Source organism: Palaemon carinicauda, chromosome 9 (genome assembly GCF_036898095.1).
Source record: "Palaemon carinicauda isolate YSFRI2023 chromosome 9, ASM3689809v2, whole genome shotgun sequence".
In the NCBI taxonomy this organism is placed as follows: Eukaryota; Metazoa; Arthropoda; class Malacostraca; order Decapoda; family Palaemonidae; genus Palaemon; species Palaemon carinicauda.
The window spans coordinates 119,669,229-119,695,548 of record NC_090733.1 but is presented as its reverse complement, the minus strand read 5'-3'; the positions used below and the strand labels follow the sequence as shown (position 1 = coordinate 119,695,548).

Here is a 26,320-nt window from a genome sequence, read left to right as displayed (position 1 = left end):
ATTCAAAACTCGCGCCAATCGCCGATTGGATCGCTAGGTGTGCTACATGCGCGCCTCTAGTGAGGTACCTAGACACCATTCCATGGGTCGTCATATCTTCCCTGCCGGCGCTAGCGGCGATATTGGTTGGATATTCTCCTCGCTTTTTTGCTGATTATTGCTGTCCCTTTGGTGAAGTACAATAATTCTGGTTTTATGACTCTCGCTTGATTGGATTTTCGTTTGGATACTTTAGTTATATGTTTGGATATTGATATTTTGACCCTTGCTTGTTTTTTGATCTCTCTAACAATTTTCAAAATGGCCACCCCCTCTGGAAGTTGTAGGGTGTGTGCTAGTGGGTGTAAGACCCGATTATCAAAGGCCTCCATTGATCCCCATTCAATATGTGTTAAATGTAGAGGTAAAGTTTGTGAACTTTTATAATAGGTGTAGTGAATGCCTTGTTTTATTGGATCATGAGTGGCTTGAATTCGATCGTTATATGCAAAAGTTAGCTAGAGATAGGGTAAGACGTAGTTCTCACTCTTCTAGAGATTTTTCCTCTTCTAATATCACTGAACCTATTCCTTCCCCTGTAGTTGTAGTTCCTGATCCTACTACAAGTACCGCTGATGAACCAACACTTAAAGATATGATGTTGGCTATTCAGGCGTTGGGTGCGAAGGTAGAGTCTATCGCTGCAGATAGAACGCAGTTAATGTCTGACGTTAAGCAGCTGAAAAGGGAAAGTGCAAGAGGTGTAGTGAGTGTTATTAGTGCTGTGGAGGGTGCGCCTGCTCGGGCTTGTCGTTCTCCTAGTCCTAGACCTCTTCCAAGCTCCCCAACCCCTGGGAGAAGGAATGTCGAAAGACGAAAGGAAGCGAGAAACTTTAGCTCCCGAGCAGACGTCCCCTTGTGCGTTCCTGTTGACGTTTTCCAGGACGTTCGCCCTCACCATAGGAAAGGTGAGGTTAAGGTGTTCTGTTCGTCATCAGATGATGATATTCCTAAAAGAGGCTGGCGTCAAGCGTCCAGACCTCTTAAGAGGAAATTTGACCAGCGTCCTTCCAGGACATCGCAAGCAGGCTGTAGTCATTGGAGCAGCCCTGAACACTCCTTCTACCGAAGAAAGTTCACCTTCTAAGCGTCCTGCCAGGACGTTAGATTCTGGAGAGGATCGTCCTGTTGTACAGTTGTCTGAACCGGGCGTGACCTCGATTCATGCTCCTCCGCCTCTTCAGATTGGCTCTCACCCGCTGGACGTTCTAAGCGGTCGGTGATTGGTGTAGAGAATGAACCTGCGATTAACGTTTCACAAGCAGATTCTAATATGTTGCAAGAAATGCTGCAGACGCTTTCATTGTTTATGAAAAACTACCAGACTACGGAAGCTTCCTCTCTTAGCACCAAGCGGCGCAAGGCGGCAATTCGGGAAACGCTTGTTGATGAACGCGTTGAGCATTCGGCGACGCGTAGCGTTCGACGTCCTGATGAACGTGACGTTAAACGTCCTACTCGTGAGGTTGAACGTCCTGCCTTCCAGGAAGTCGAGCGTCCTCCTAAACGAGGTGCTGTTCGTTCACTTAGTAGTGGCAGTGAGCGTCCTACTACACACGCTTTCGAGCGTGCAGCAAGGCGCAATGCCGAGCGTCCTCTTGAGCGTTCGTCTTTGGCTAGGCAGGACGTTGAGCGTCCTTCTGGTCGTAAAGTTGAACGTCCTCTAGGACGTGAGGTCAAGTGTCTTCCAGGACGTGACGTAGAGCGTCCTCCTGTACACGATGTTGAACAGTAAACTTCCAGACAGGACATTGAACAGGATACAGTACTTCTCAGCTCTGATCCCGTGGACCGCGAGCGTTCCGAAGAGCGTCGGTCTTTGTCAGAGGAAGAAGTTGATAAGCCTTTTGAGGAGTTATCCGAGGAGGAAGACTAAATCTTTTCGTCCTTCAGTGGGCTTAAAGAAGCTCGTGAAGATCTTTCATGATGATCTTTCATGATGAATTTCCAGAGTCTTTTGTTCCCATTGCGCCGCGTTCGCCTCCATCGGAATTCACGCTTGGGAAGCCAAAGATGAAGTCTCTGTTTACCAGAATGGTTCTGTCTCGTTCGTCAAAACAAGCTCTGAAGTTGATGGGAGACTGGATGGGATCCAAGAAGGGCCAAGGGAAATCAGCATTCGCGTTTCCCCCTACTAGATTGGCTTCTAGGTCCTGTGAATGGTACGATACGGGAGAAGTTCTCGCTTGGGAGTTCTTGCCTCTGCCCAGGGAGACTTCTCAAGTCTGGTAGTCTCTCCCCGTAGATCGGCCATGAGGAAGACCAAGATTCTGTGGTCCACCTCTGAATTGGACCATCTGCTCAAAAGTGTCTTTAGAGCCTTCGAGGTATTTAGCTTCCTCGATTGGACTCTGGGGGCCTTGGGCAAGAAGGTTACCATGCTCAAAGAAGGGGACTCTTCTTGCTTAATCCATGTCATATCCTGCATGGATAAGGCATTGCGAGACGGGGTGAATGAGTTGGCAGCGATTTTTACAGCAGGCATCCTCAAGAAGAGAGCCCAGTTGTGTTCATTTCTGTCTGTAAGGGTTACTCCCTTTCAGGAATCTGAATTATTGTTCGCTCCGCTGTCATCATCCCTTTTCCCAGAGGATTTTATTAGGGAAATTTTTTCCGCTTTAACACAGAAAGCTACCCAAGACCTAGTCTTGAAGACTGCAAGGAAAGTATTACCATCATCTTTTGTTAGCTGCAAACCTAAAGAAGTTGCTCCTTTTCCAAAGTTTTCCTAGCCCTTTCGGGGAAAGTCTTCCAATAAAGGCTCTAGATCAGATGGAAGGGAAACTAAGAAGAGAGGAGCAAGGACAGGGCGAAGCAGAGTTTGACTGCTTTCGTCTTCAGGCAGTAGAAGCCAGACTTCACAACTTCTGGCTGGCATGGGAGAAGAGGGGTGCAGACCTTTGGTTGGTCCAACTTTTAAAGGAGGGTTACAAGATTCCCTTTATAAAGCAACCTCCTTTAATTCTAACCCCAGTGGATCTCTCTCCCAGGTACAGAGAAGAGTTAAAGAAGCAAGCATTAAAGCTTCAAGTATCTCTCTTGTTGGAGAAGGGGGGCTATCGAAAGGGTAAAGGACTAGCAGTCACCAGGGTTTTACAACCACCTATTTCTGGTTCCCAAGAACTCGGGGGGATGGTGTCCAGTTCTGGATGTAAGTGTTCTCAACAACTTTATCCAAAAGACAAAGTTCTCAATGGAGACGTCGAAGGACGCTTATTTCCACATCCCGATTCATCCGAGATTGAAGCACTTTCTGAGGTTCGTATTCCAGGGAGATGTTTTTCATTTTCGAGCCCTGTGTTTCGGCCTCAACACCGCCCCACAAATCTTTACAAAGCTTATGCTCAATGTGGCAAGGATTCTCCATTCAAAACGCATCAGAGCCTCCCTGTACTTAGACGATTGGCTTCTAAGAGCTCGATCTTAAGACCGCGGCCTGAAGGATCTTCAGACATCATTGAAGTTGACAGAAGAATTGGGTCTTCTGGTCAACAAGGACAAATCTTTTGTGACACCATCACAAGAGTTTCTCTATTTAGGGATAGTGATTCGAAGTCTAGTTTTTCGGGCTTTTCCGTCTCCCTTAAGGACGGAACAAGCCATCCAGAAAGTACGTTTGTTTCTAGGAGAACAGAAATGTTCTGCGAGGAGGTGGATGAGCCTGTTGGGAACCCTCTCCTCGTTAGAGCAGTTCATCTCTCTGGAAAGACTGAACCTTCGACCTCTCCAATTTCACCTCAATTCTCACTGGAACAGGGAGAAGGATTTGGAGAAGGTATGTATTCCAATTACAGAGTCGATGAAACGTTGCCTTCAGTGGTGGAACGACCCGGTCAAGTTTCAGGAAGGTTACCCATTAGATCTGAAGAGCCCAGACCTTGTGTTGTGTTCCGACGCCTCGGACTCGGGGTGGGGAGCAACACTGGGCAAACTGGAAGTATCAGGATTTTGGACGGAGTTTCAAAAGTCCTTCCACATAAACCAGAAGGAGCTGTTAGCAGTCCTTTTGGCCCTGAAGAGCTTCGAAGGGTCAGTCCGGAACAGTGTAATACAAGTCAATGCCGACAACACCGCAGCATTGGCTTACATTGCCAAATAAGGAGGAACTCACTCGATTTCCCTTTACGAGATGGCGAGAAATCTGCTCATCTTGGCAAAGGAAAGAAAGGTAACTTTGATTACCAGGTTTATCCAAGGGGAGAAGAATGTTTTGGCAGACAGTCTCAGCAGGAGCAGGCAAGTCCTATCCACATAGTGGACTCTCCACCTAGAAGGGTGCAAGAGTCTGTGGAAACTTTGGGGTCGCCCTTGCATAGACCTCTTCGCGACCTCAAAGACCAAGAGGCTAGAGACGTATTGCTCCCCAGTGCCAGATGTCGAAGCAGCACACACGAACACGTTCCTGCTAGATTGGTCAAATCTAGATGTGTACTTTTTCCGCCTTTCGCGATCCTGTACAAAGTCTTACAAAAGTTTGTGACAAGCGAAGGGACCAGAATGACATTAATAGCCCCTTTCTGGCCTTCAAGGGAATGGTTCGCAAAGGTACTGGAATGGATGGGGGACTCTCCCAGAAGCCTCCCTTTGCGAGTAGATTTACTCAAACAACCCCACTTGAAAAGACACCATCAAAGTCTCCAAAATCTTCGACTAACTGCCTTCAGACTATCGAAAAACTCACAAGAGCTAGAGGAGGCAGCTAGAGCGATTGCAAGAGCTAGAAGGTCTTCGACCATCAGAGTCTATCAATCCAAGTGGGGAGTTTTCAGGGAATGGTGCAGAGTCAACTCTGTTTCCTCTTCCAGTACCTATGTAGCTCAGATTGCTGACTTCCTTTTGTTCCTGAGAAGGAAGTGCAGTTTTTCTGCATCCATTATCAAGGGATACAGGAGTATGTTAGCAATTGTTTTTAGACACAGAAGGTTGGATCTACAGTATCAAATAATAAAGACTTACAGGAACTGCTTAAGTCTTTTGAGACATCGAAGCAATGTCACCAGGATTCACCAGCTTGGAATCTGGATATAGTTCTGAAGTTCCTGCTGAGGGACAGGTTTGAACCCTTGCACTCTACATCTCTGAAGGACCTCACGATGAAAACCCTTTTCTTGGTTAGTCTGGCAACAGCCAAGAGGGTTAGTGAAGTCCATGTGTGCAGTAGAAATTTGGGTTTTCAGGACAACAAAGCGATCTGTTCATTGCAGTTGGGTTTTCTCGCTAAGAATGAGCGCCCTTCCCACCCTTGGCCTAAGGCCTTTGAGATTTCGCACCTGGCGGACGTGGTTGGCAATGAGTTAGAGAGAGTTTTATGTCCAGTAAGAGCCCTTAAATTTTACTTAGACAGAACAAAGAGCTTGAGAGGCAAGTCAGAAGCACTGTGGTGCTCGGTGAAGAAACCCTCCTAGCAAATGTCTAAGAATGCCCTGTCTTACTTTATCAGACTTTTAATTAAAGAAGCTCATATGCATTGCAGTGAGACAGACTTTAGTCTTTTAAAGGTCAAGACTCACGAAGTGAGAGCTGTGGCAACCTCAGTGGCTTTCAAACAAAATCGTTTGTTGCAAAGCATTATGGACACAACCTTTTGGAGGAGCAAATCTGTGTTCGCTTCACGTTATTTGAAAAGTGTCCAGACTCTATATGATGACAGATACACTCTGGGACCGTTCGTAGTGGCGGGTACAGTGGTGGGGGAAGGATCCACCACTACATTCCCATAATCCTAATACCTTTTCTTCTCTTGGAACTTTTAATTGGTGTTTTATGGTTGTCTTGTGGAGATTGCGACAGTCTTCCGCAATCATTGATTGGTCAGGTGGTCTATTTTGTTCCTTGAGAGCACCCGGAAATGGGTATTAGAAGAGGCTATGTCATAGAGAGGTGTGATCACCGGTTGACAGCTCCTAGGGATCTTCAGCCCCCTGAGAGGACCGTTTGATCTCAAGGAAAGCGGACATAATGGCAGAGTATCATTGAAGTCAGCTTCCTTATAAGGTACGAACCCTTAAGGTTGTTTTGTATTTAAACTCTTAAGCAGAATTCCAACTATATTGACTGTCTCTAACCCTCCACCAAAGGTGTTAATCAGCTATATATGTAACCATCAGGTAAGTCTTGTGTTTAAAAATGTTATTTTCATTATAAAATAAATTTTTGAACATACATACCTGGTGGTTATATATAATTAAAGTCCCCCCCTCCTCCCCTCTTGAGACTAGAGGCATGGAAGATATGAGGACCCATGGAATGGTGTCTAGGTACCTTTCTAGAGGCGCACATGTAGCACGCCTGGCTATACAGTCGGCGATTGGCGCGAGTTTTGAATTTTCTGCCGTGACGTCAGGGACGTAAGCTATATATATAACCACCAGGTAAGTATGTTCAAAAATTTATTTCATAATGAAAATAACATTTTACCAAGAGATGAAGCTACAATAATTTTATTCTTCAACTCAGTCATTGCTTACCCAATCCTTTCATCCAAATGACAAAATGGTAGGAGTCTGGATTAAAGTCTTTTAAGACTGAGATGATTTTGAAATACAGTAATGGAAAGGATTTTTGAATTTTGAGTTTTATTTTCTTACACTAAGAAGATTGAAATTAAAAATTCCCTTATTAAAGATTGAAATTAAGAATTCCCTTATGATATGCTCCATAGGAAGGTGAGAAGTATGTGTGAATGTGAGCTGACAAAAATTTAAATGCCTTAAACCCATAAGTACAATTTGTGCCTTTGTATTTTACCAGTTTGTTTCAGAATTAAGATTTACTGCTACAATGCAGTTTTATGTGCAACACTGAAATATTTTAAGTGAAATTCAATAGGGCTACCATTTACGTGAAATGAAGTATCCAGTGATTTTAGGTTTGCTTTTTTTTTTTTTTTATTTGCAGCAAAGCGTTGCCAACGATGCTTTTCTATGTTGGGGATTATGACTTTCAAGCAAGTATAATTGAAGCAATATTTCGAATGACGCATGCTGAACTTAGAAGACGGGAAGTTACGAAATGGTTACCAAATGTACACTGTAGAATTCATTCCCTCTTCATTAGAATAAGTGACTTTGATCCGGTATGTATCAAATTTATTCTTATGTGTATACCTCCTTTCATCCCTTAAAATAGGGAAATATCTTCAGCAGAGCATAAATGGATTTTGAAATTGTTAGTGAGGTAGTTAACAACAGGCAGTGCGCTGGGGCAAGTAGTCCCACTATCCTGCCTTTCAGAAGCTCTTCGCTTTTGTCTTTGTCCAGAATGAGTACAGACATACCTGTACTGTTGTGACGTAACCAAAAGCTTTATCTTTTTCTTTTGCTTTTCAGAGAGTGAATGCTGGCTGTTGTTGTGTGTGATGGATGTGAAGCAAGAGATTCATACTTGCTGGGAAAAGGGTATATGCTATAACCAGTTTATGAATAAACTAGCTGTTGATCCACACACACTGTGTGGCTTGTAGGGGCAGGATTGTTGACAATCATCCGTGTGCCTAGTGCAGGTCAAGCCTCCTGTGCATTGGCGGGTTTGTGCTTTGAAGGGGAAGAAGAGAGATGAGCCTTCTCCAGTTTCTGTTTTGGTAATGCCCAAGAAGACACTGAGGAAGTCTTTCACTTCCCTTTCCCTCATCAAGTGCGACTGCTATTGCGACTTCTGTGTATAAGGGCCAGGCTTGGTTCCAGAGAGTATAAAAGACGAGTGAGAAAACTTTGGATCTATTTCTATAGGTTTTCCCATTCTGGTGGCATATAGAATTTCCCCAGTGATTGTTGCAGCCCATCGAAGGCTAGAAACTCTTCTGTTGCCATGCAGACTGCTAATGTCGAGTTTGATTGAAGGAAGATTTGGCCCTCCTTAGGTCTGGCAGGTAGGCCCTCCTTAGGTCTGGCAGGTAGGCCCTCCATGTTTGTTAAGGGAACTGGTAGCTACGGTTACTATGCCCTGTGTGTCCCCAGTGCCACTGTCTAGTGTGATATTGCCAGTGATCAAGGACATCAGTGAGGTGTCCCCAGTGGTGAAGGATGTTAGTGAGGTGACTCCAGTGGTGAAGGACATCAGTGAGGTGACTACAGTGGTAATTCCCCCTTGTAATCTCAAGCCAAAATGGCCTGTTAAAGGCCCACTTTTAGGAAAGAATCCTCAGGCATGAGTTGGTGCTGCTCCCAAGGTTGGCTGTAAGTTGGCTCCAGAGCCAAAATCATCAGTGTGTGTTGCCTAGGTGCCTAGTGTCACCCCTGTGCCTGTAGCTCCGAAGCTCATAGCTGCCTCCTTCTCTGTGCTAGTGACCCCAGTCCCTGTGTCTGTGCTGCGACCCCCAGTGAGTGGGCCTACCCTCTCCCTTATGACAGTGTTCGGGAGTTCTAAGGTAACTCTTGTAGCAGCCAGTCGTTATTGAATGTCGCTCAGACCTTGATTCCTCTGCTTACAGAATCAGAGGTGATTGTTGGTAAGAGAAAGAAACATGCACCTTCTTCCTCATTGTATGATTCTTATTCTGATGCTCCTTCTTAGAAAAAGTCTAAGGCCAGTGGTAGTCTAACAGTAGGGCTCCTTATGGCACCACCTCTCTTTCAGGATGCTGGGGTGGATGACACACAAGTAGTTCCCAGGGCAGAAACAAGGCCCTGCTTTTCGTTGCCTTGGGCCGGTGCTGGCAGCCATGTCTCCTCCGGAGGAGTCACGTGCAGGCATCAGTCTAGAAGTGAAGAACGACTTCAAAGGACTCCCTAATCCAATGCATACTTTTCTTCAAAGATCCTTGACCTTCAAAGGGATCTGTGGCCAAACCCTCAGGTTTTCCATGCCTGTGTTTTCAGGTGCAAGACAGGCCTCCTGGCACTTTCCTAAACCCCAATCAGGACTACCCACAACCTATTACGTCAGAAGGAAGCCTGTGAATACGTAACCTTTTTCAATATTAATCTTACCCGATAATCATGTAGCTCTCAACTCTGTTGCCGACAGAAATCTACGGTCGGGATACGCCAGCGATCGCTATACAGGTGGGGGTGAACACAACAGCGCCATCTGTGGTCAGGTACTCCAGTACTTCTTGTCAACACCACCTCAATTTTTCCTCTGTCGTGCCTCCGGCTAGACCTACATGGATACGCTGTTGATTCTGGAGTTATTGCTCACGATTTGGTGATGTATTTGCTCTAGAGTTTAGCCTTCGCTATTCAGGAAGCTTTATCATTAGCTTAGCAAGTTTTTGGAATTAATTTGATTTAATTTTTGATTTAATTTTGGTGACGAAGAGAGTATGAACTCTCTTTCACTTTTAATGGCCGACCCTTCCCTTAGACGGAAGTGTTGGTGTCGAAGAGAGTATAGACTCTCTTTCTTAATTTTGCTTAACAAAAGTTATAGATTTATTTTATATCTCTCCGCCTTTTTTAGGTCTCTTCGATTAATTTCCTTTTATTATAAACTTATTAAAATTAATTTTTATATTTGTTTATATTCGACCTTTCCTAATAGTAGGCGGTCTTTTCTTGGAACCGAAGTTAATTAACATTGAGCCCGTCATTTCGTTTTTATCCTGTTAACATATTATGCTATTTTAATGTTTTTGAAAGAATTTCTTTGATAGTCTCGTACTGTTTTCAAAGTTGAACTAACGTTTTGTTTTGTCTCTGCAGTTGTTGACGTTCAGAACGTTCAACTTGCGCTCTATCGTTACGATAGAGAGAGAGTATTCACGGTGTCACGTTGCAGTAAGAGTAAACCGATTCTAGCGTTTTGTTCATTCTTTCTTAGCTTAAATGGTTTTAATTCTAATAAAGGAACTTTTTATTTGGGAAATCTTTCAGTTTTTTTCCTTTAACAATAATATGTTTTAACGATATTTATAATTGGGCTCATCTCTCAGGTTCTAAGTCAAGAGAGAGAGAGAGAGAGATAGAGACGGAGGGAGAGAGAGGAGGATAAACGTTTCGTTCAAGCGGGTAACGTTGTTATCGTTTTTGCTCTTCTCCCTAGTCTCTTTAGGGGAAGAAGGTAAACGTTTCTAGAGTTTTATTCTTGTTCCCAGGCTTTATGCGGTGAGAGATTTTAAACGTAGTTTATTTGATCTAGTGTTTAGTCTCTTTTCCAGCCACTGAATTATTTATCTTTCATTATGTTTTTCTGTTACATTGTAATACTGTTTTCGCAATTACTAACTTTTAATGAAGGATAGAATTGCGTGTTTCAGGTACAAACCACTTAAAGTTTCGAGTTCAGTGAAATAAGTGCAAACAGAAAATCAAAAGTGATAAAGTGATAAGCGCAAAGTGTTACAGTGTTGCGTTCGAGGGTTCGTCTGTTCGTGCCAGTTGTTCGCCTAGTCTGGGACCTCTTACAAGCTCCCAAGCAGGGGAGAAGTAACGTCGAAGGACTTATGGGTTCATCAGGCCTTGATCGACGAACAGACGTTTCCCTCCGTGGTTTCGGGTGTAACCAACTCACGTAGCCGACGTGATCACCCCACCCACACAAAGACGAGAGAGCCCATTTATTCCTCGTCTGCGGAAGAGGTTTCTCGCAGAAACCATGGACCAAATCTTGCAGCTTTTAAGTGCAAGTCGGTCCCTTCCGCGCAAGTCCAACTCCTAGGTGGAGCCATTAGCACTGGGTCAGTTCGGACTTGCTGCAGTACGACAACTGCACACCTCCCAGAGAGGCAAGGTGGTACCGCAACAGGCAGTAACTCCGTCTGTTGCCGCACCAGCTATTTTAGACCCTCAGTCTCAACGGACAGTAGCTCCGTTTGTTGTTGTCTTTCTTAGACTCTAGTGGTCTATGCTGCAGACAATGCAGTCTCAGCTTGTGGTGTTGATGCAGGAGTTTCAGGCAGAGAAGGTTAGCACACCTCCTCCTGCGAACGCTCCTCCACCTCTGCGCAGTCCACCCTGCCAGACGTATGATGTTGAGGCTCCTCCTGCCTCCATGCGTGAGCTGCCGCATTGGGAGTTGCCAGGTACCAGCGCTATGCAGCAACCTCCACTTTCCTTGAGGCAGGAGCCTCTTGCTATGCGGCAACCTCCTCAACCCTTGAGGCAGGAGTCTCATGCTTTGCAGCAACCTCCTCTTCCCTTGAGGCAGGAGCCTCATGCGTTGCGGCAACCTCCTCCATCCTTGAGGCAGCAGCCTCATGCGTTGCAGCAACCTCCACCATCCTTGAGGCAGCAGCCTCAGGCTATGCGGCTACCGCCTCAACTCTTGAGGCAAGAGCCTCAACTCTTGAGGCAAGAACCTCAACTCTTGAGGCAAGAGCCTCAACTCTTGAGGCAAGAGCCTCAACTCTTGAGGCAAGAACCTCAACTCTTGAGGCAAGAGCCTCAACTCTTGAGGCAAGAGCCTCAACTCTTGAGGCAAGAACCTCAACTCTTGAGGCAAGAGCCTCAACTCTTGAGGCAAGAGCCTCAACTCTTGAGGCAAGAACCTCAACTCTTGAGGCAAGAGCCTCAACTCTTGAGGCAAGAGCCTCAACTCTTGAGGCAAGAGCCTCTCTCTGCGCAGCTACCTCCTCAACCCTTGAGGCAGACGCAACTCTTGAGGCAGGAACCTCATGCTATGCGGCAACCTCCTCTAACCATGAGGCAGGAGCCTCATGCTATGCGGCATCCTCCTCAAACCATGAGGCAGGAGCCTCATGCTATGCGGCATCCTCCTCAACCCATGAGGCAGGAGCCTCATGCTATGAGGAGCCTCATGCTATGCGGCATCCTCCTCAACCCATGAGGCAGGGACCTCATGCTATGAGGAGCCTCATGCTATGCGGCATCCTCCTCAACCCATGAGGCAGGAGCCTCATGCTATGCGGCATCCTCCTCAACCCATGAGGCAGGAGCCTCATGCTATGAGGAGCCTCATGCTATGCGGCATCCTCCTCAACCCATGAGGCAGGGACCTCATGCTATGAGGAGCCTCATACCATGCAGCATGAGCCTCATCCCATGCAGCATGAGCCTCATACCATGCAGCATGAGCCTCATCCCATGCAGCATGAGCCTCATCCCATGCAGCATGAGCCTCATCCCATGCAGCATAAGCCGCACGCCATGCAACATGCTCTGCTTACCTTACAGCATGCTCTACATACAGCATGCTCTGCATACAGCATGCTCTGCATACCTTACCGCATGCTCCTCAGTCACACATCTTTGGTTGTTGCCAACTCACTAGACTGTCAAGCAGTTTCATAACGTTGCCTTCTAGTCTGCTGCTTTTGCACCAGTGAAACCCTCACTGAGAGAACTTAGCTTTTCTCGGATATGGTTCCTGTAGATGAGAAAGTGATATTCTCCCTCCTTCTGATATTCCCTTGAGGACTCTGTCATTTGGAGAGGAGCCTTTAGCTGCTTAGCCTCCTATGGACTTTTATTTAAGCATAACATGCTTCCAGGGAGGGTAATGGTTCCACTTCAGTCGCTAACCCCGTCTGTTACCACACCTGCTCCCATAGACCTTGAGCTTTGTTGCAAGACATGCAGTCCAAGCTTAGTCCTTGTTAGAGGATTTTTTTGTTTACGGAGTCAGTGTGTCACTGGGAAGACGTTCAACAACCAGCAGAAGTGACTTGTTGTGACGCAGTGCGGCAACCTCAGCAACCCGATAAGGAGTTGTCTGTACGACCCAGACAGTCTAGACAGCTTCGGGTTGTCGCTGTACTTCCTCGCTTCCCCATGGTTGACAGTTCACAGACTGTGCAGCAGTACCATGATCTTGTGTCCGGCTCCGTCAGACGACTGGCTTTTAAGAGCTCCCACAAGTCGTCGCTGTCTGGAGATTCTCAGATGGACTATGGATCTGACCAAGGAACTGGGCCTCCTGGTCAATTTTGAGGAGTCCCAGCTCGTCCCATCCCAGACCATTGTCTACCTGGGTATGGATCTTCAGAGTCGAGCTTTTCGGGCTTTTCCGTCGGCCCCAAGGATCTACTAAGCCCTAGAATGCATCCAGAGCATGCTGAGAAGGAACCGATGCTCAGTCAGGTAGTGGATGAGTCTAACAGGGACACTTTCATCGCTGGCCCTGTTCATCGAGTTAGGGAGACCCCACCTCCGCCCCCTTCAGTATCATCTAGCGGCTCACTGGATAAAGGACATGACGCTAGAGACGGTCTCAGTTCCTGTTTCCGAAGAGAGGAGGTCTACTCTCACGTGGTGAAAGAACAGCTTTCTTCTCAAGGAAGTCTACCTTTGGCTGTTCAGAAACCCGACCGCCGTCTCTTCTCTGACGCATCAGACACGGGCTGGGGTGCGACTTTGGACGGACAGGAATGCTCGGGAACATGGAATCAGGAGCTAAGGACACTTCACATCTATTGCAAGGAGCTGTTGGCGGTTCATCTGGCCTTGATAAACTTCAAGTCCCTCCAGCTTAACAAGGTGGTGGAGGTGGACTCTGACAACACCACAGCCTTGGCTTACATCTCCAAGCAGGGAGGGACTCATTCGTGGAAGTTGTTCTAGATCGCAAGGGACCTCCTCATCTGGTCAAAAGATCGAAAGCTCACGCTGGTAACGAGGTTCATTCAGGGCGATATGAATGTCATGGCAGATCGCCTTAGCCGGAAGGGTCAGGTCATCCCCACAGAGTGGACCCTTCACAAGAATGTTTGCAGCAGACTTTGGGCCCTGTGGGGTCAGCCAACCATAGATCTGTTCGCTACCTCGATAACCTAGAGGCTCCCGTTGTATTGTTCTCCGATTCCAGACCCAGCAGCAGTTCACGTGGATGCTTTTCTGCTGGATTGGTCCCATCTCGACCTGTATGCATTCCCGCCATTCAAGATTGTCAACAGGGTACTTCAGAAGTTCGCCTCTCGCAAAGGGACACAGCTGACGTTGGTTGGCTCCGCTCTGGCCCGCGAGAGAATGGTTCATAGAGGTACTGCAATGGCTGGTCGACATTCCCAGGACTCTTCCTCTAGGAGTGGACCTTCTACGTCTACCTCACGTAAAGAAGGTACACCCAAACCTCCACGCTCTTCGTCTGACTGCCTTCAGACTTTCGAAAGACTCTCAAGAGCTAGGGGCTTTTCGAAGGAGGCAGCCAGAGCGATTGCCAGAGCAAGGAGGACATCCACTCTTAGAGTCTATCAGTCTAAAGGGGAAGTCTTCCGAAGCTGGTACAAGGCCAATGCAGTTTCCTCAACCAGTACCACTGTAACCCAGATTGCTGACTTCCTGTTACATCTAAGGAACGTAAGATCCCTTTCAGCTCCTACGATTAAGGGTTACAGAAGTATGTTGGCAGCGGTTTTCCGCCACACAGGCTTGGATCTTTCCACCAACAAAGATCTACAGGAACTCCTTAGGTCTTTTGAGACCTCAAAGGAACGTCGGTTGTCCACTCCAGGCTGGAATCTAGACGTGGTCCTAAGGTTCCTTATGTCATCAAGATTTGAACCTCTCCAATCAGCCTCTTTTAAGGACCTCACTTTAAAAACTCTTTTCCTCGTGTGCTTGACAACAGCTAAAAGAGTAAGTGAGATCCACGCCTTCAGCAGGAACATAGTTTTCACATCTGAAACGGCTACATGTTCCTTGCAGCTCGGTTTTTTGCTAAACGAGCTTCCTTCACGTCCTTGGCCTAAGTCGTTCGAGATCCCAAGCCTGTCCAACTTGGTGGGGGACGAACTGGAGAGAGTACTTTGCCCAGTTAGAGCTCTTAGGTACTATCTAAAAAGGTCATAACCTTTACGAGGACAATCAGAAGCCTTATGGTGTGATATCAAGAAGCCTTCTCTTCCAAGGTCTAAGAACTCAGTTTCTTACCTATTCAGGCTCCTGATTAGGGAAGCACATTCTCATCTGAAGGAAGAAGACCTTGCTTTGCTGAAGGTAAGGACACATGAAGTGAGAGCTGTGGCTACTTCAGTGGCCTTCAAACAGAACCGTTCTCTGCAGAGTGTTATGGATGCAACCTATTGGAGAAGCAAGTCAGTGTTCGCATCATTCTATCTCAAAGATGTCCAGTCTCTTTACGAGAACTGCTACACCCTGGGGCCATTCGTAGCAACGAATGCAGTAGTAGGCGGGGGCTCAGCCACTACATTCCCATAATCCCATAACCCTTTTAACCTTTCTCATGAATACTTTTTATGGGTTGTACGGTCGGCTAAGAAGCCTTCCACATCCTTGTTGATTTGGCGGGTGGTCAATTCTTTCTTGAGAAGCGCCGAGGTTAAAGGTTGTGATGAGGTCCTTTAGTATGGGTTGCAGCCCTTTATACTTCAGCACCTAAGAGTCGTTCAGCATCCTAAGAGGACCGCTACGCTCAGTAAGGAAGACGTACTTAATAAAGGCAGAGTAATGGTTCAAGTCGTCTTCCTTACCAGGTACTTATTTATTTTATGTTATTTTTGAATAACTAATAAAATAAAATACGGGATACTTAGCTTCTTTGTTAACATGTATGCTGGTCTCCACCCACCACCCTGGGTGTGAATCAGCTACATGATTATCGGGTAAGATTAATATTGAAAAATGTTATTTTCATTAGTAAAATAAATTTTTGAATATACTTACCCGATAATCATGATTTAATTGACCCACCCTTCCTCCCCATAGAGAACCAGTGGACCGAGGAAAAAATTGAGGTGGTGTTGACAAGAAGTACTGGAGTACCTGACCACAGATGGCGCTGTTGTGTTCACCCCCACCTGTATAGCGATCGCTGGCGTATCCCGACCGTAGATTTCTGTCGGCAACAGAGTTGACAGCTACATGATTATCGGGTAAGTATATTCAAAAATTTATTTTACTAATGAAAATAACATATTTGAGTCACCCAACCTGGTCCTGCCGGGAAGAGGGGAGAGAGAGAAACAGACTTCTCCTGCTGAGAGTAGGGGGATGCTTGTCTTGTTATTGGCCAACCTGGCAGGGACATGGGGCTGAGCCTTGGGTAGTAAGTGTTCTTCAGGATGGTTACTTACTACTTTTTCTGGGCTGGCAGCCCCCATCTCACATACGATTATTATTATTATTATTATTATTATTATTATTATTATTATTGTTACTAGCTAAACTATAACCCTTGTGGGAACAGCTGGATGCTATAAGCCCAAGGTCTCTAACAAGAAAAAATAGCCCAGTGAGGAAAGGAAGTAAGTACATAAACTATTAGAGAAGGAATGAACAATTAAAATAGAATATTTTAAGAACAGTAGCTATTTAAATAGATATTTCATATATGAACTGTAAACATAGACTTATATCAGCTTGTTCAACATAAAAATATTTGCTACAAGTTTGAACTTTTGAAGTTTCACCGATTCAACTACCTGATTAGGAAGATCATTCTATAACCTGATCATATCTGGAATAAAACTTCTAGAATACTGTGTAGTATAGCCGAAGCCTTGCAAACAGTGATAGAAGGGATGAGGAGAATGCTTTCAAGCCGTCTGAGACTAGTCTCCGGGTTTCTACAGTTGACTCTTCCTGGTGGAGAAGTCAACTTGTGCCTGCAGACTGGTCATCGACATCTCTGCACTGAATAACATTGTGCGTCAAATGGAGTTCAGAATGTACAGTATGGTCCCGAACTGTGTGATTCCTCATTTATGCAATCGTTAGTTCTCAAAAATAAATTTTCTGTATCTGCGAAGCTGTTCAAAGTGGGCCAGTCAAGTGCCACAAAATGTATCAAATCTATTGTCTTTCCAAATAAATTGATAGGCCTAGTATGGTGACTAATGATAAATGTAACCAAATGATGTTTACCTAATAGTTTATTGGCATATAATAAATAGCCTGTTTTAGTTAAAATTCCATATCAACAATGAAATCAACTTTTATCTATGCGAGTCCAGTTGACAAAATGAAAACAGAATTGTGGTTACGTTCTCGGCAACCTTTATCTTTATCTACCCTTTCAATAATTATTATGGTAGTAATAACATATCATCATCATCAACATATCCTCTTACGCCCATTGGCGCAAAGGGCCTCGGTTAGATTTTGCCAGCGTCTCTCTCTTAAGTTCTTAATTCAATATTTCTCCATTTATCATCTACTTCGCACTTCATAGTCCTTTGCCATGTAGGCCTGGGTCTTCCAACTCGTCTAGAACATTGTGGAGCCTAGCTGAATGATTAGTGAACTAATCTCTCTTGGGGAGTGCGAAGAGTGTTGTCCTTCATCTTCTGTTAATGTAACAGAGCCATCTCTCTTTTTGATGGGTATATGCCTCTTCTTCTTTGCCCCAGTTGAGATTTCATTAATTCTATGAGCAATTCTAACACCATAGCAACTTCCTGAATTCATAGCTCTGTCAGCCTTATTTGCTTTAGTGTCTAAATATTCTCTCCAGTCATTCCTGGCTTTTCTTTTGACCTTACTATCAATGCTGGAATACTGGAAAACTTTCAACAATCAATTTCTGTTTTATCTCCTTTTTATAATATCCCAAGTATCATTTGATATCCATGGCTTTCTCCTTGTAATTACGTGTCCCAAGACTTCACTACCAACTGACTGATATATGTTTTCAATATCACACCATTCTTCATGAATTGTCTGTTCTTCAGCTCTTAAAGTCCTCCTGTTGATCAACAGGGTATTTGAAAATACCAGGACTAAGGATGACCCTGGGGGCTTCCAGTTGGCCACATGCCAAGTTGTATCCTGATCTGTTAGCACTTTTAGTCGAAGTCCTGAGAGAACTATTCCAATGGTCCACACTTCTCTGTCAGCTGCATCAGAGGTACTATACCACCAATACGTGAAGGTACTGAAACTTCATGGTTGCAGAGTATCCAGCATCTCCTGCGACTGATAGGCTTATACCAAAGCACAGCATAGATGTCTGGATACCTGTGACAGACCTCTGTTGCTGTCTACCAGGGAAAGTGAGCCATTTTATGTGATTGATGTTGGAGAAAGGATATTTCTTGAGTCTGAACATCTGTCGTGCAGATCGTGGATTACCTCATCTTCCTTCACTTAGAGAAGTGCCTCTCAATTCTGGCTGTCAAAGGTTACAGCTCAGCCTTTAGTGTGGTCTTTCGACTGAAGGATATAGACCTCTTCTCTTTGTGGGAGGTGTATATGCTCATGAGGAGCTTTGAGCATTTTCACCCACCCAGGGACTTCAGGCCCCCAGGGGTAGTATGTTACCCTTGTTTTCAAGGCTCTTACGCTTACCCCCATTCAAGCCTTTGAGAAGGGTGTCAGACAGTGATCTGACTCTAGGCTTTTTGGTAGCCTTAGCATTCTTGGCGAAGAGAGTAGGTGAGTTGCATAGATTCTCTTATTTAGTCACCCACGCTGATGGGTGGAAGGAGGGATTCTTTGGTTATTTTGCCAGAATCGTGGCCGAAACCCAGACCCCGTTGATTCACGGTCCTAGGATCAAGACCTGCTCTATTTTTTTCATTGTGAACCGTCAGGTGCCAATCAAGAGGAAATGCTTTTGATACCCATGAGGGCTCTGTGCTGTCTAAAGAGGACTTGACCATCATGTTTGAGTGTTCTCTTCGTCAACACTGGCAAGACCAAGAAAGAGGTGTCGAGGAACACAATCTATTTTTGGCTTTGCGAGACTATCCATAAAGCATATGCCTTAACTACTGAAAGGGTTGAGGTACCAGTTAGGACCAGGGCTTATAAAGTTAAGGGTATAGACCCCACCATTGCCTTTTGGAAAAATTTCGCAGGTTTCTAATTGTTGAAGGCTGGGGTGTAGGAACACCAAACATCCTTCACAGCCTTTTACTTACATGAGTATAACCACAAGTTCCTCAAAACCTTTGTTCTTGAATGTTCAAGTAGTTGTATAGTAAGGCCAACTCCCATATGGGACAGGAAGCATATTGTCTATAGTAACGTGTAGATGTAGGTCTGGAATGAAAGGTAGAATGACTGGCTCCTCCCCTTCATTTTTTCTTACCCCTCTCTTGGGGATCAAGAGGTCGATCCGTTCTTTGCTTGGTCTGACTTGATACTAGTAAGCAACGTTTGTGATCTCCATTCTTTAGAATCCAGAAAAATATCTCCCCCATCATCCCTAGATGAGAATTGTGGAATACTGTATATACCAACCCATTGATCCTGATACTCCAGATATATTCTGAACTGCTATCCCATTTTGGAGAGGGGATTCCTCCTCTGATCTTGTTCCGATCTTCTTGTACAGGTCAGACCCTGTCAGCCTATTCATCCTTATGATAGACAGACAGGGCCATAATGTGCTCCCATAAGGAACCAGGCAGATGGACGTTTCCAGGGAAGACAAAGGACCAACCAGTTCAGTTCTAGGGGGACTTCCAACTTACTAATCAGTGAGTCTCATTATTTAAAAGGTTTGGATATATGTAGGAACAAATATTTTTTTAAAGTAACATTTAATTTTCCTAGCTATACACACTTGAGTCCTTTAAAGTTAAACTTCCCACTTCAACCACCTAACTCAGTCCTGAGTTGGTCAAAAGTGAAGAGCTTCCAACAGGCAGTGTATCAATGCACCCAGTAGGTACTTAGTGGGTATAAGGAAGTCTTCCAGATTCAAGCTGGTATATCTGGTGATATGTAAGGTTACAACATTTGTCAAAATGAGAACTTTAAAGTTATAAATCACCAAGTAGAGCGTACTAGGATTTTTTAAAAGGGTAAGTCAGTATTTGAAATTTAGCATGTGAAATTGACAAATAATAATGCTGTCTTAAAAATTGACAAAGAACACAAATCTTGATGTAAGATTTAGTTACAAATTGTCAAACTCAGTGTAATATTAAAAAGAGCCAGTCAAAATGGAAAATTTAGGATTAGAAATTGGCTAGTACAGTAATATTATATAAGTTAGGAAATTATACATACATACATACATATACCAAGGCATTTCCCCCAATTTTGGGGGGTAGCCGAGATCAAACAAATGAAACAGAAAAGGTGACCTCTCCTCTGTACGTTCCTCCCAGCCTGACAAGGGACTCAACCGAGTTCGGCTGGTACTGCTAGGGTGCCACAGCTCACCCTCCCCCGTTATCCACCACAGATGAAGCTTATAATGCTGAAACCCCTACTGCTGCTACCTCTGTGGTCATCCAAGGCACCGGAGGAAGCAGCAGGGCCTACCGGAACTGCTACACAATCGCTCGCTATTCATTCCTATTTCTAGCACACTCTCTTGCCTTTCTCAACAATAATTTGTTAATTATATGTTAGCATAATCTCTTTTGTTAAAATATGCCTTGTTTTGATAATAGAAAAGTACTTTATAAAAATTAATGAATGAACTTCAATTCAATGGAAAACCATGATTATTTTAGACATCTTTTAGTACATATACGTTATTTTGCCGTATAAAAAAAAAAGATCGGCCGACGAAGTTGAATGACGTGTTTTAAGCCCAGCCTACCATCGACCATAGATTTAAGGAATATAAGTTTATTTTGTAGATATTATATCATATGCACATATAAGGAAACAAAAGACTGTCGTCTCTTCTGCTATAAATATTTATTGTATGGCACCTCTGAGAGAAGCGAGATAGAGAGACTGCATTATTGTTATGTGAGCATATTCTCGATACAGTAGCATCAGCTTGAGATCAGTTGATCACAATGATAATGAATCTATGTAGAATAAAAATTGATTTTATGTCATATTTGATTGACACTTTTAGGGAAACAAGATTTTTGTTGATTAAAAATGACTATTAAGATGATTACAGTATCATGACACAGCCTAACATACTTATGGTAGTTTAACATAAATTTTCATAAATATGAAAGTGTTTGCTGTATAATACTATGTAAGAGTGTGGGAAAAGGTAGTACAGAGAGAAGGTGGTTGAATAATCGTAAGGGGGGTATTTTTATAAAGGTTGAAATATACATAAATGATAAAAGGAATAGGGAATCGGTACTTCGTGGAGTTTCACTTATCGCTGGAGGACCTGGAACCAATTATGAGTGATAGATGAGGTTTTACTGCTTATGAAAATATAAATATGCATTACTGTTAAAAGAAAATTCTCTCTCTCTCTCTCTCTCTCTCTCTCTCTCTCTCTCTCTCTCTCTCTCTCTCTCTCTCTCTCTCTCGTGGGTGGGTCGGTGAAAAAACATGAAGATTTTGAGATTGGATCATTTTTATTTAATCATCCTATGCTTGAATAATTTTCTATTAAAAGAATTGTTATTTCCAACAAGCTAAATCTGGAAATTAGATTTTATGTAGAATTATTGGTAGCTTCCCTAATTGTTAAAAATTTACCCTTTTTTTAAATATATTTAAAATTATTCTTATGTAATGAAGGAACTCAAGCCACATGGAACAATTTGCAAATTTGAATGTCTCAAGCAATCCCTCTCAAACCTGTGGTACAGATGGTAGTCAGGCTTCAACTTTTGAGACCGAACTCTGGTAGCCTAGACCTTACAAAGCAAGTAGGAAACTGTAAAACTTTGCGTATGTCTAAAGTCATTCTGAAGGCTAGAAAATCTCCATCACCTTGGTTCAGGAGTCCATGGCTAGAACCAAGCTTGAACCCTGTCGTTTATGACTTCAAGTCCTTTTCTATCTCTCCCTTACAAGAGTGACAAGCAAGGACCAGAAGGACTTTTCTTCCCATCTTGGGAGGACACTATGATTCTTCCTACAGCAATGGAAGAAATAAGAGAAAAGATCCAAGAACTGTGTTTCTCTCTGGTTTTGTGGACCAGTTAGATGTGCTTTTCTTGTTGACAAGGAGATGAAAAGGCCATGTTTTTTGAGGACAGTTGGATGTGCTTTTTTTGTTGACAAGTCGATGAAAAAACCATGGTATTTTGGGACAGATGTGCTTTTCTTGCTGACAAGGAGATGAAAAGACCATGGTTTTTTGGGAGAGTTAGATGTGCTTTTCTTGCTGACAAGGAGATGAAAAGACCATGGTTTTTTGAGACAGTTAGATGGGCTTTTCTTGCTGACAAGATGACAAGACTATCCCAGATTCGCGAACATGAAGTCAGATATATCTCTCAGGGTCACAGTTCTTGCAGACGCTTGAACCTTCTCTGCCCATTACTTATGCACCCGCAGGTTTCAGGATACAGTATCCTTGGTCTGATAGTGGGTGATCTTGTCTAAAGCGGGGTTTACGCGATTGAATGGTTCGTTGAACCGAACCTGCTTGTCATACAGTTCGAAGAGGTGGAGTCAGCCACAAATGCATAAGATTTGTGGACAATGAAACTCTGCCCACAAAAGTTAGGCAAGAAAAGACTTTCTTTGAACCGTTCGATGAGCGTTTTCAACAACAGAATACCCTCTCACATGTTCAAACATCACTTCAAACACTTGTCTTTGACGAACCGTTAGATCGTGGAAACCCAACTTAACATAGTGGTTACAATGTAAGTCCAGAATGAGAGTTGAGATTAACTGGCTCTTGTACATCTTTCTTTCCCTTCCTTGGGGTGTTGCAGTTGCTCTGATATTTGCTGGATCGGACGTTAGATGCAGGTATCATCCTCCCAGCCAAGGAAGAGCATGTCAAAATGCATGCAAACCCTATTATCATAAATGGCCACACTTTCTGACAAAATATCCTTACAGATATAGATCTATCCCTGATCCTGGTAGGGATGTAGCCTAATACCTGCCTTAAATTCATGTAAAGATCATTAAGAAGTTGACAGGCATCACCACTTTTGCTCTTATATAGAACCTAGGTTCTCGGATATTTCCCAGGAAACTAAACCAGCCTGTAGGTTATAGGGACATCATTTTTCCTAAGTATACGTCTCATATTAGAGGGAAAGTGTTTGTATTCTTGTAGGTACAAAGTAATATGTATTTTACATAAGCAAACCTGAGTTCTGCCTCAATCAGGTCCTACGTTGAAGGTCAAAATGAAGAGCTCAGTGACCTTTTGGGTGGGTGGGGTTTCCCCACCACCTGGCAGTACCAGGCGTAACCACTACCACTTTGTTAAAGTTTTGATAACCGTATAGCTATGCTGAAAAGATGCTCCTATTAAAGGACTTTGGGTTGTATCGTTAGGAAAAATAAAAATTACGTAAAAACTGTTTCTATTTTAGCACTTGGTATGATCTGTAATACTGTATTTTATAAGAATGTTTAATTTTTTAATTTTTTATAATTGATATTCTCTTATTTTAGATTTTTATGCAATTTTTGTTCTTATTTTTCTGTTTTAGGATGTTCGACGTTTCTTGAATGCCTTCAACCGTTGTTTGGGACATGATCAGAAGGTTTATAGTTTTGTATGTAATAATGCATCAACTGGTCAATTGCCTCTAAAGAAACCAGAGGTAAGAATTCTAATTTTGTATCTAATTGGTAATTTATGCTTAATTCAATCTCTTAAATCAAAAATGTTCTTCTATAGAAGATATCAAGAGAGTTGTAATCACAAAAATCATATGACATTGTGATGCAGTATTTAAAATTAAGTAGTCAACTAGCAACAAAATTCAAGGGAAAACCAGCTTTTCATGTTTGAATATGTACTAGATCTCATCTCACTGTAACCGTAAAGAATCATAATACTCACTACATCGCATACCTCCTTCAAAGTCCTCAGTTCTGCATTCAGATAAGAAGTTGTTTAATACATTCATTGGGAATGCCAAGTACAGTATGAAATGTGTATACTGTACAGCATATGTTTAGGAACACCAAATTTATGAAGTTTTTTTATACATTAATTCTACCTTTAATGCCACTTTTTTTTCTATCACCTCCCATAGTGGATGAGTGCAGTGGATTAGTGGGTGAGTACATACATCTCAGGGTGTACAGCCTCCCTCTTTAGTTGCTGGTAGTATGTTTAGAGGCCCCACGACACAATTTGGGGATGATAAGGGAACATGAAGTTTAAAGACAGTGTAAAAACTTTTGTTTACATTTACAGCATTACAGTACTAGATATACATTAGTTAGATGATACAACACAGCAAAGTGAAATTAATAGACCATACTATGCAAAAGTACTAAATTGATGTATATCTTTCTCTAGAAAATTAGAAACCTTACATAAAAGATTTTTGAACTTAAGTACCAGACCCTTATTAAGGGGCCAGCCGGATAATGCCATTTTTAAGGACAGGACTTTGACATTGATACCACCTAATAAGGTGACTTAAGACATCTCCAAACTGCATAGGATTTTTTCCTCTAACCTTCGGTTTTGTGACGCCAGTCCCATTTATCCTGAAAATGTGTGTTTTTCAAATTCTATTTCCTCTTGATAATTAATATTAAGACCTAAGATTACTAACATATATAGACCTGATGTAGACCTCCAATCAAATGAAGAGTTTTTTTTTCAAGTACGGTAATTATTTTTTGCTGGATAGGAAATTTTTCCTTGTGGTAAAAAAATAAACCCTAAAAATCAGGGGAAAATATTAAGAAAAATACTATGAAACAATATACAGTATATATATATATATATATATATATATATATATATATATATATATATATATATATATATATACGACGACGATATATATATATATATATATATATATATATATATATATATGTATATATACGACGACGACGATATATATATATATATATATATATATATATATATATATATATATATATATGTATGTATGTATATATATATATATATATATATATATATATATATATATATATATATATATATATATAGTAGGGTCCCGAATTAGGCGAGAATTTGGTTGATCAATGACCTCGTACAAATGGAAAATCACAGATTTCGAAACACACAACTAACAGAAATAATTCCATTGGGGCCATGGCAACCAGCAACTTGCCTATTCAAACGTGTTTACTACCCATTTCCAATACTTTCTATGTACTATACTGCATTCTTTTTTATATAAAATTGTTCTTGTAAATAAATCAAAATTTTAATATGCTTTAAAGTTCTAATAACTTGAAAAAAGGTTAAAATCAAAACCAAGATGGGTGTAAACACCGTATATTTCCGTTATTACACGACCCAAAATACAGACAAATTTTAATGTTTGTCATATCTATTGTATAAGACAACTGGTGAATAGTAAAACCATCACTCTATAGACTAGCTTTTGTTGTATCATTGAAAATCCAGAATTATCAAAATAAAGGCGATTTTATATCATGCGTTTCCTAAACACGCCAAAACGCACAATAAAAAACGACAACCAATCTTTTGTTTATGTTTATCTCTGATCATAACAAGAAACAGACGCATTTACACATCTGTGTATAGGTTAGTTTTTGCATCAACAGCAATCTTACCAAGTATTGATTATATGTTGATTTTGCTATTACCAATGCTCTACTTAATTCTTCTTAGAACTTCCAAATAAATGGAATGAATGGCATTAATTTAATGTTTTTCTTTATGACGCCGCCTGAAACGGAAACCTTCCATTCGTTTATTGTACGCTACATCTTCGATCATAACAACAAACGAAGGCATTAAACACGCATGATCAAAGTGATAAATAATATTGAAAGCTTTTAGTAAATATGTTATTACAAATATTATTTAACGTATCTATATAAATTCCTGCATACGTAGCAAAGCAGGAAAACTATTTTTTTTCTTTTGCGTTTAATCGACAATAACAGACTGCCGCTAATGACTGAATGATAATTTACGATAATTCTAAACTGTTACTAAAGATGATTGTCCATTCCGTATCCAAAATACTTTTCCTAACTTTAATTATAAGTCAACTTGAACCCACTTCAATTATGAAACCATCTATAAAAAAAGTAAGAGAAGAAGCAAGTACTAGGCCAATTTTTAAAGTTATCGAACAATTAAGTTACCGCTATAACGTTCGATGTGACAGAGATGGTGCGAGTTTGGAGAAAGTAAGGAAAATTTAATCATGATTGCCTTTAATATAATTAATACTTTATGAAGCCACAAAGATTTCATTTGTTACACACACAGAGAGAGAGAGAGAGAGAGAGAGAGAGAGAGAGAGAGAGAGAGAGAGAGAGAGAGAGAGAGAGAGAGAGAGAGAGAGAGAGAGTGTGTGTGTGTGTGTGTGTGTGTGTGTGTGTTTTAAAAGTACTTGACAAAAAAAAATGATAGATTAAAACACATTGGTGCTTATGTAATATTAACTAACTGTATAGATGGTTTTGAATAAGTTAAGAAATGGTATAAACAATACTTTGTTGCTGTATTCTTACGCGCATATTGAGAGCGGCAGCTAGACATCAGCTGATCTGATCACAGCCAGAAGTAAAACAAAAGAAGTCAGCAATACTCGATTTTTAAAACACACCCGAAATTCAAAAACAAATGCACATGTTTTCTTAAACCGCAATTAACTATTTGA

General features: G+C 42.4%; 1 protein-coding gene across 2 annotated transcripts in view; it reads left to right on the top strand.

Moving 5' to 3' along the window:
* The window catches only part of LOC137647105 (uncharacterized), a 371,223-nt gene that overhangs the window by 31,445 nt on the left and 313,458 nt on the right, over window positions 1-26,320 (top strand). For both annotated transcript variants that reach the window (XM_068380337.1, XM_068380336.1), the window contains exons 5-6: window positions 6,937-7,114; window positions 23,177-23,290. In XM_068380337.1, the coding sequence (XP_068236438.1) occupies window positions 6,937-7,114; window positions 23,177-23,290 (292 nt within the window). The remainder of the gene's footprint in view (window positions 1-6,936; window positions 7,115-23,176; window positions 23,291-26,320) is intronic.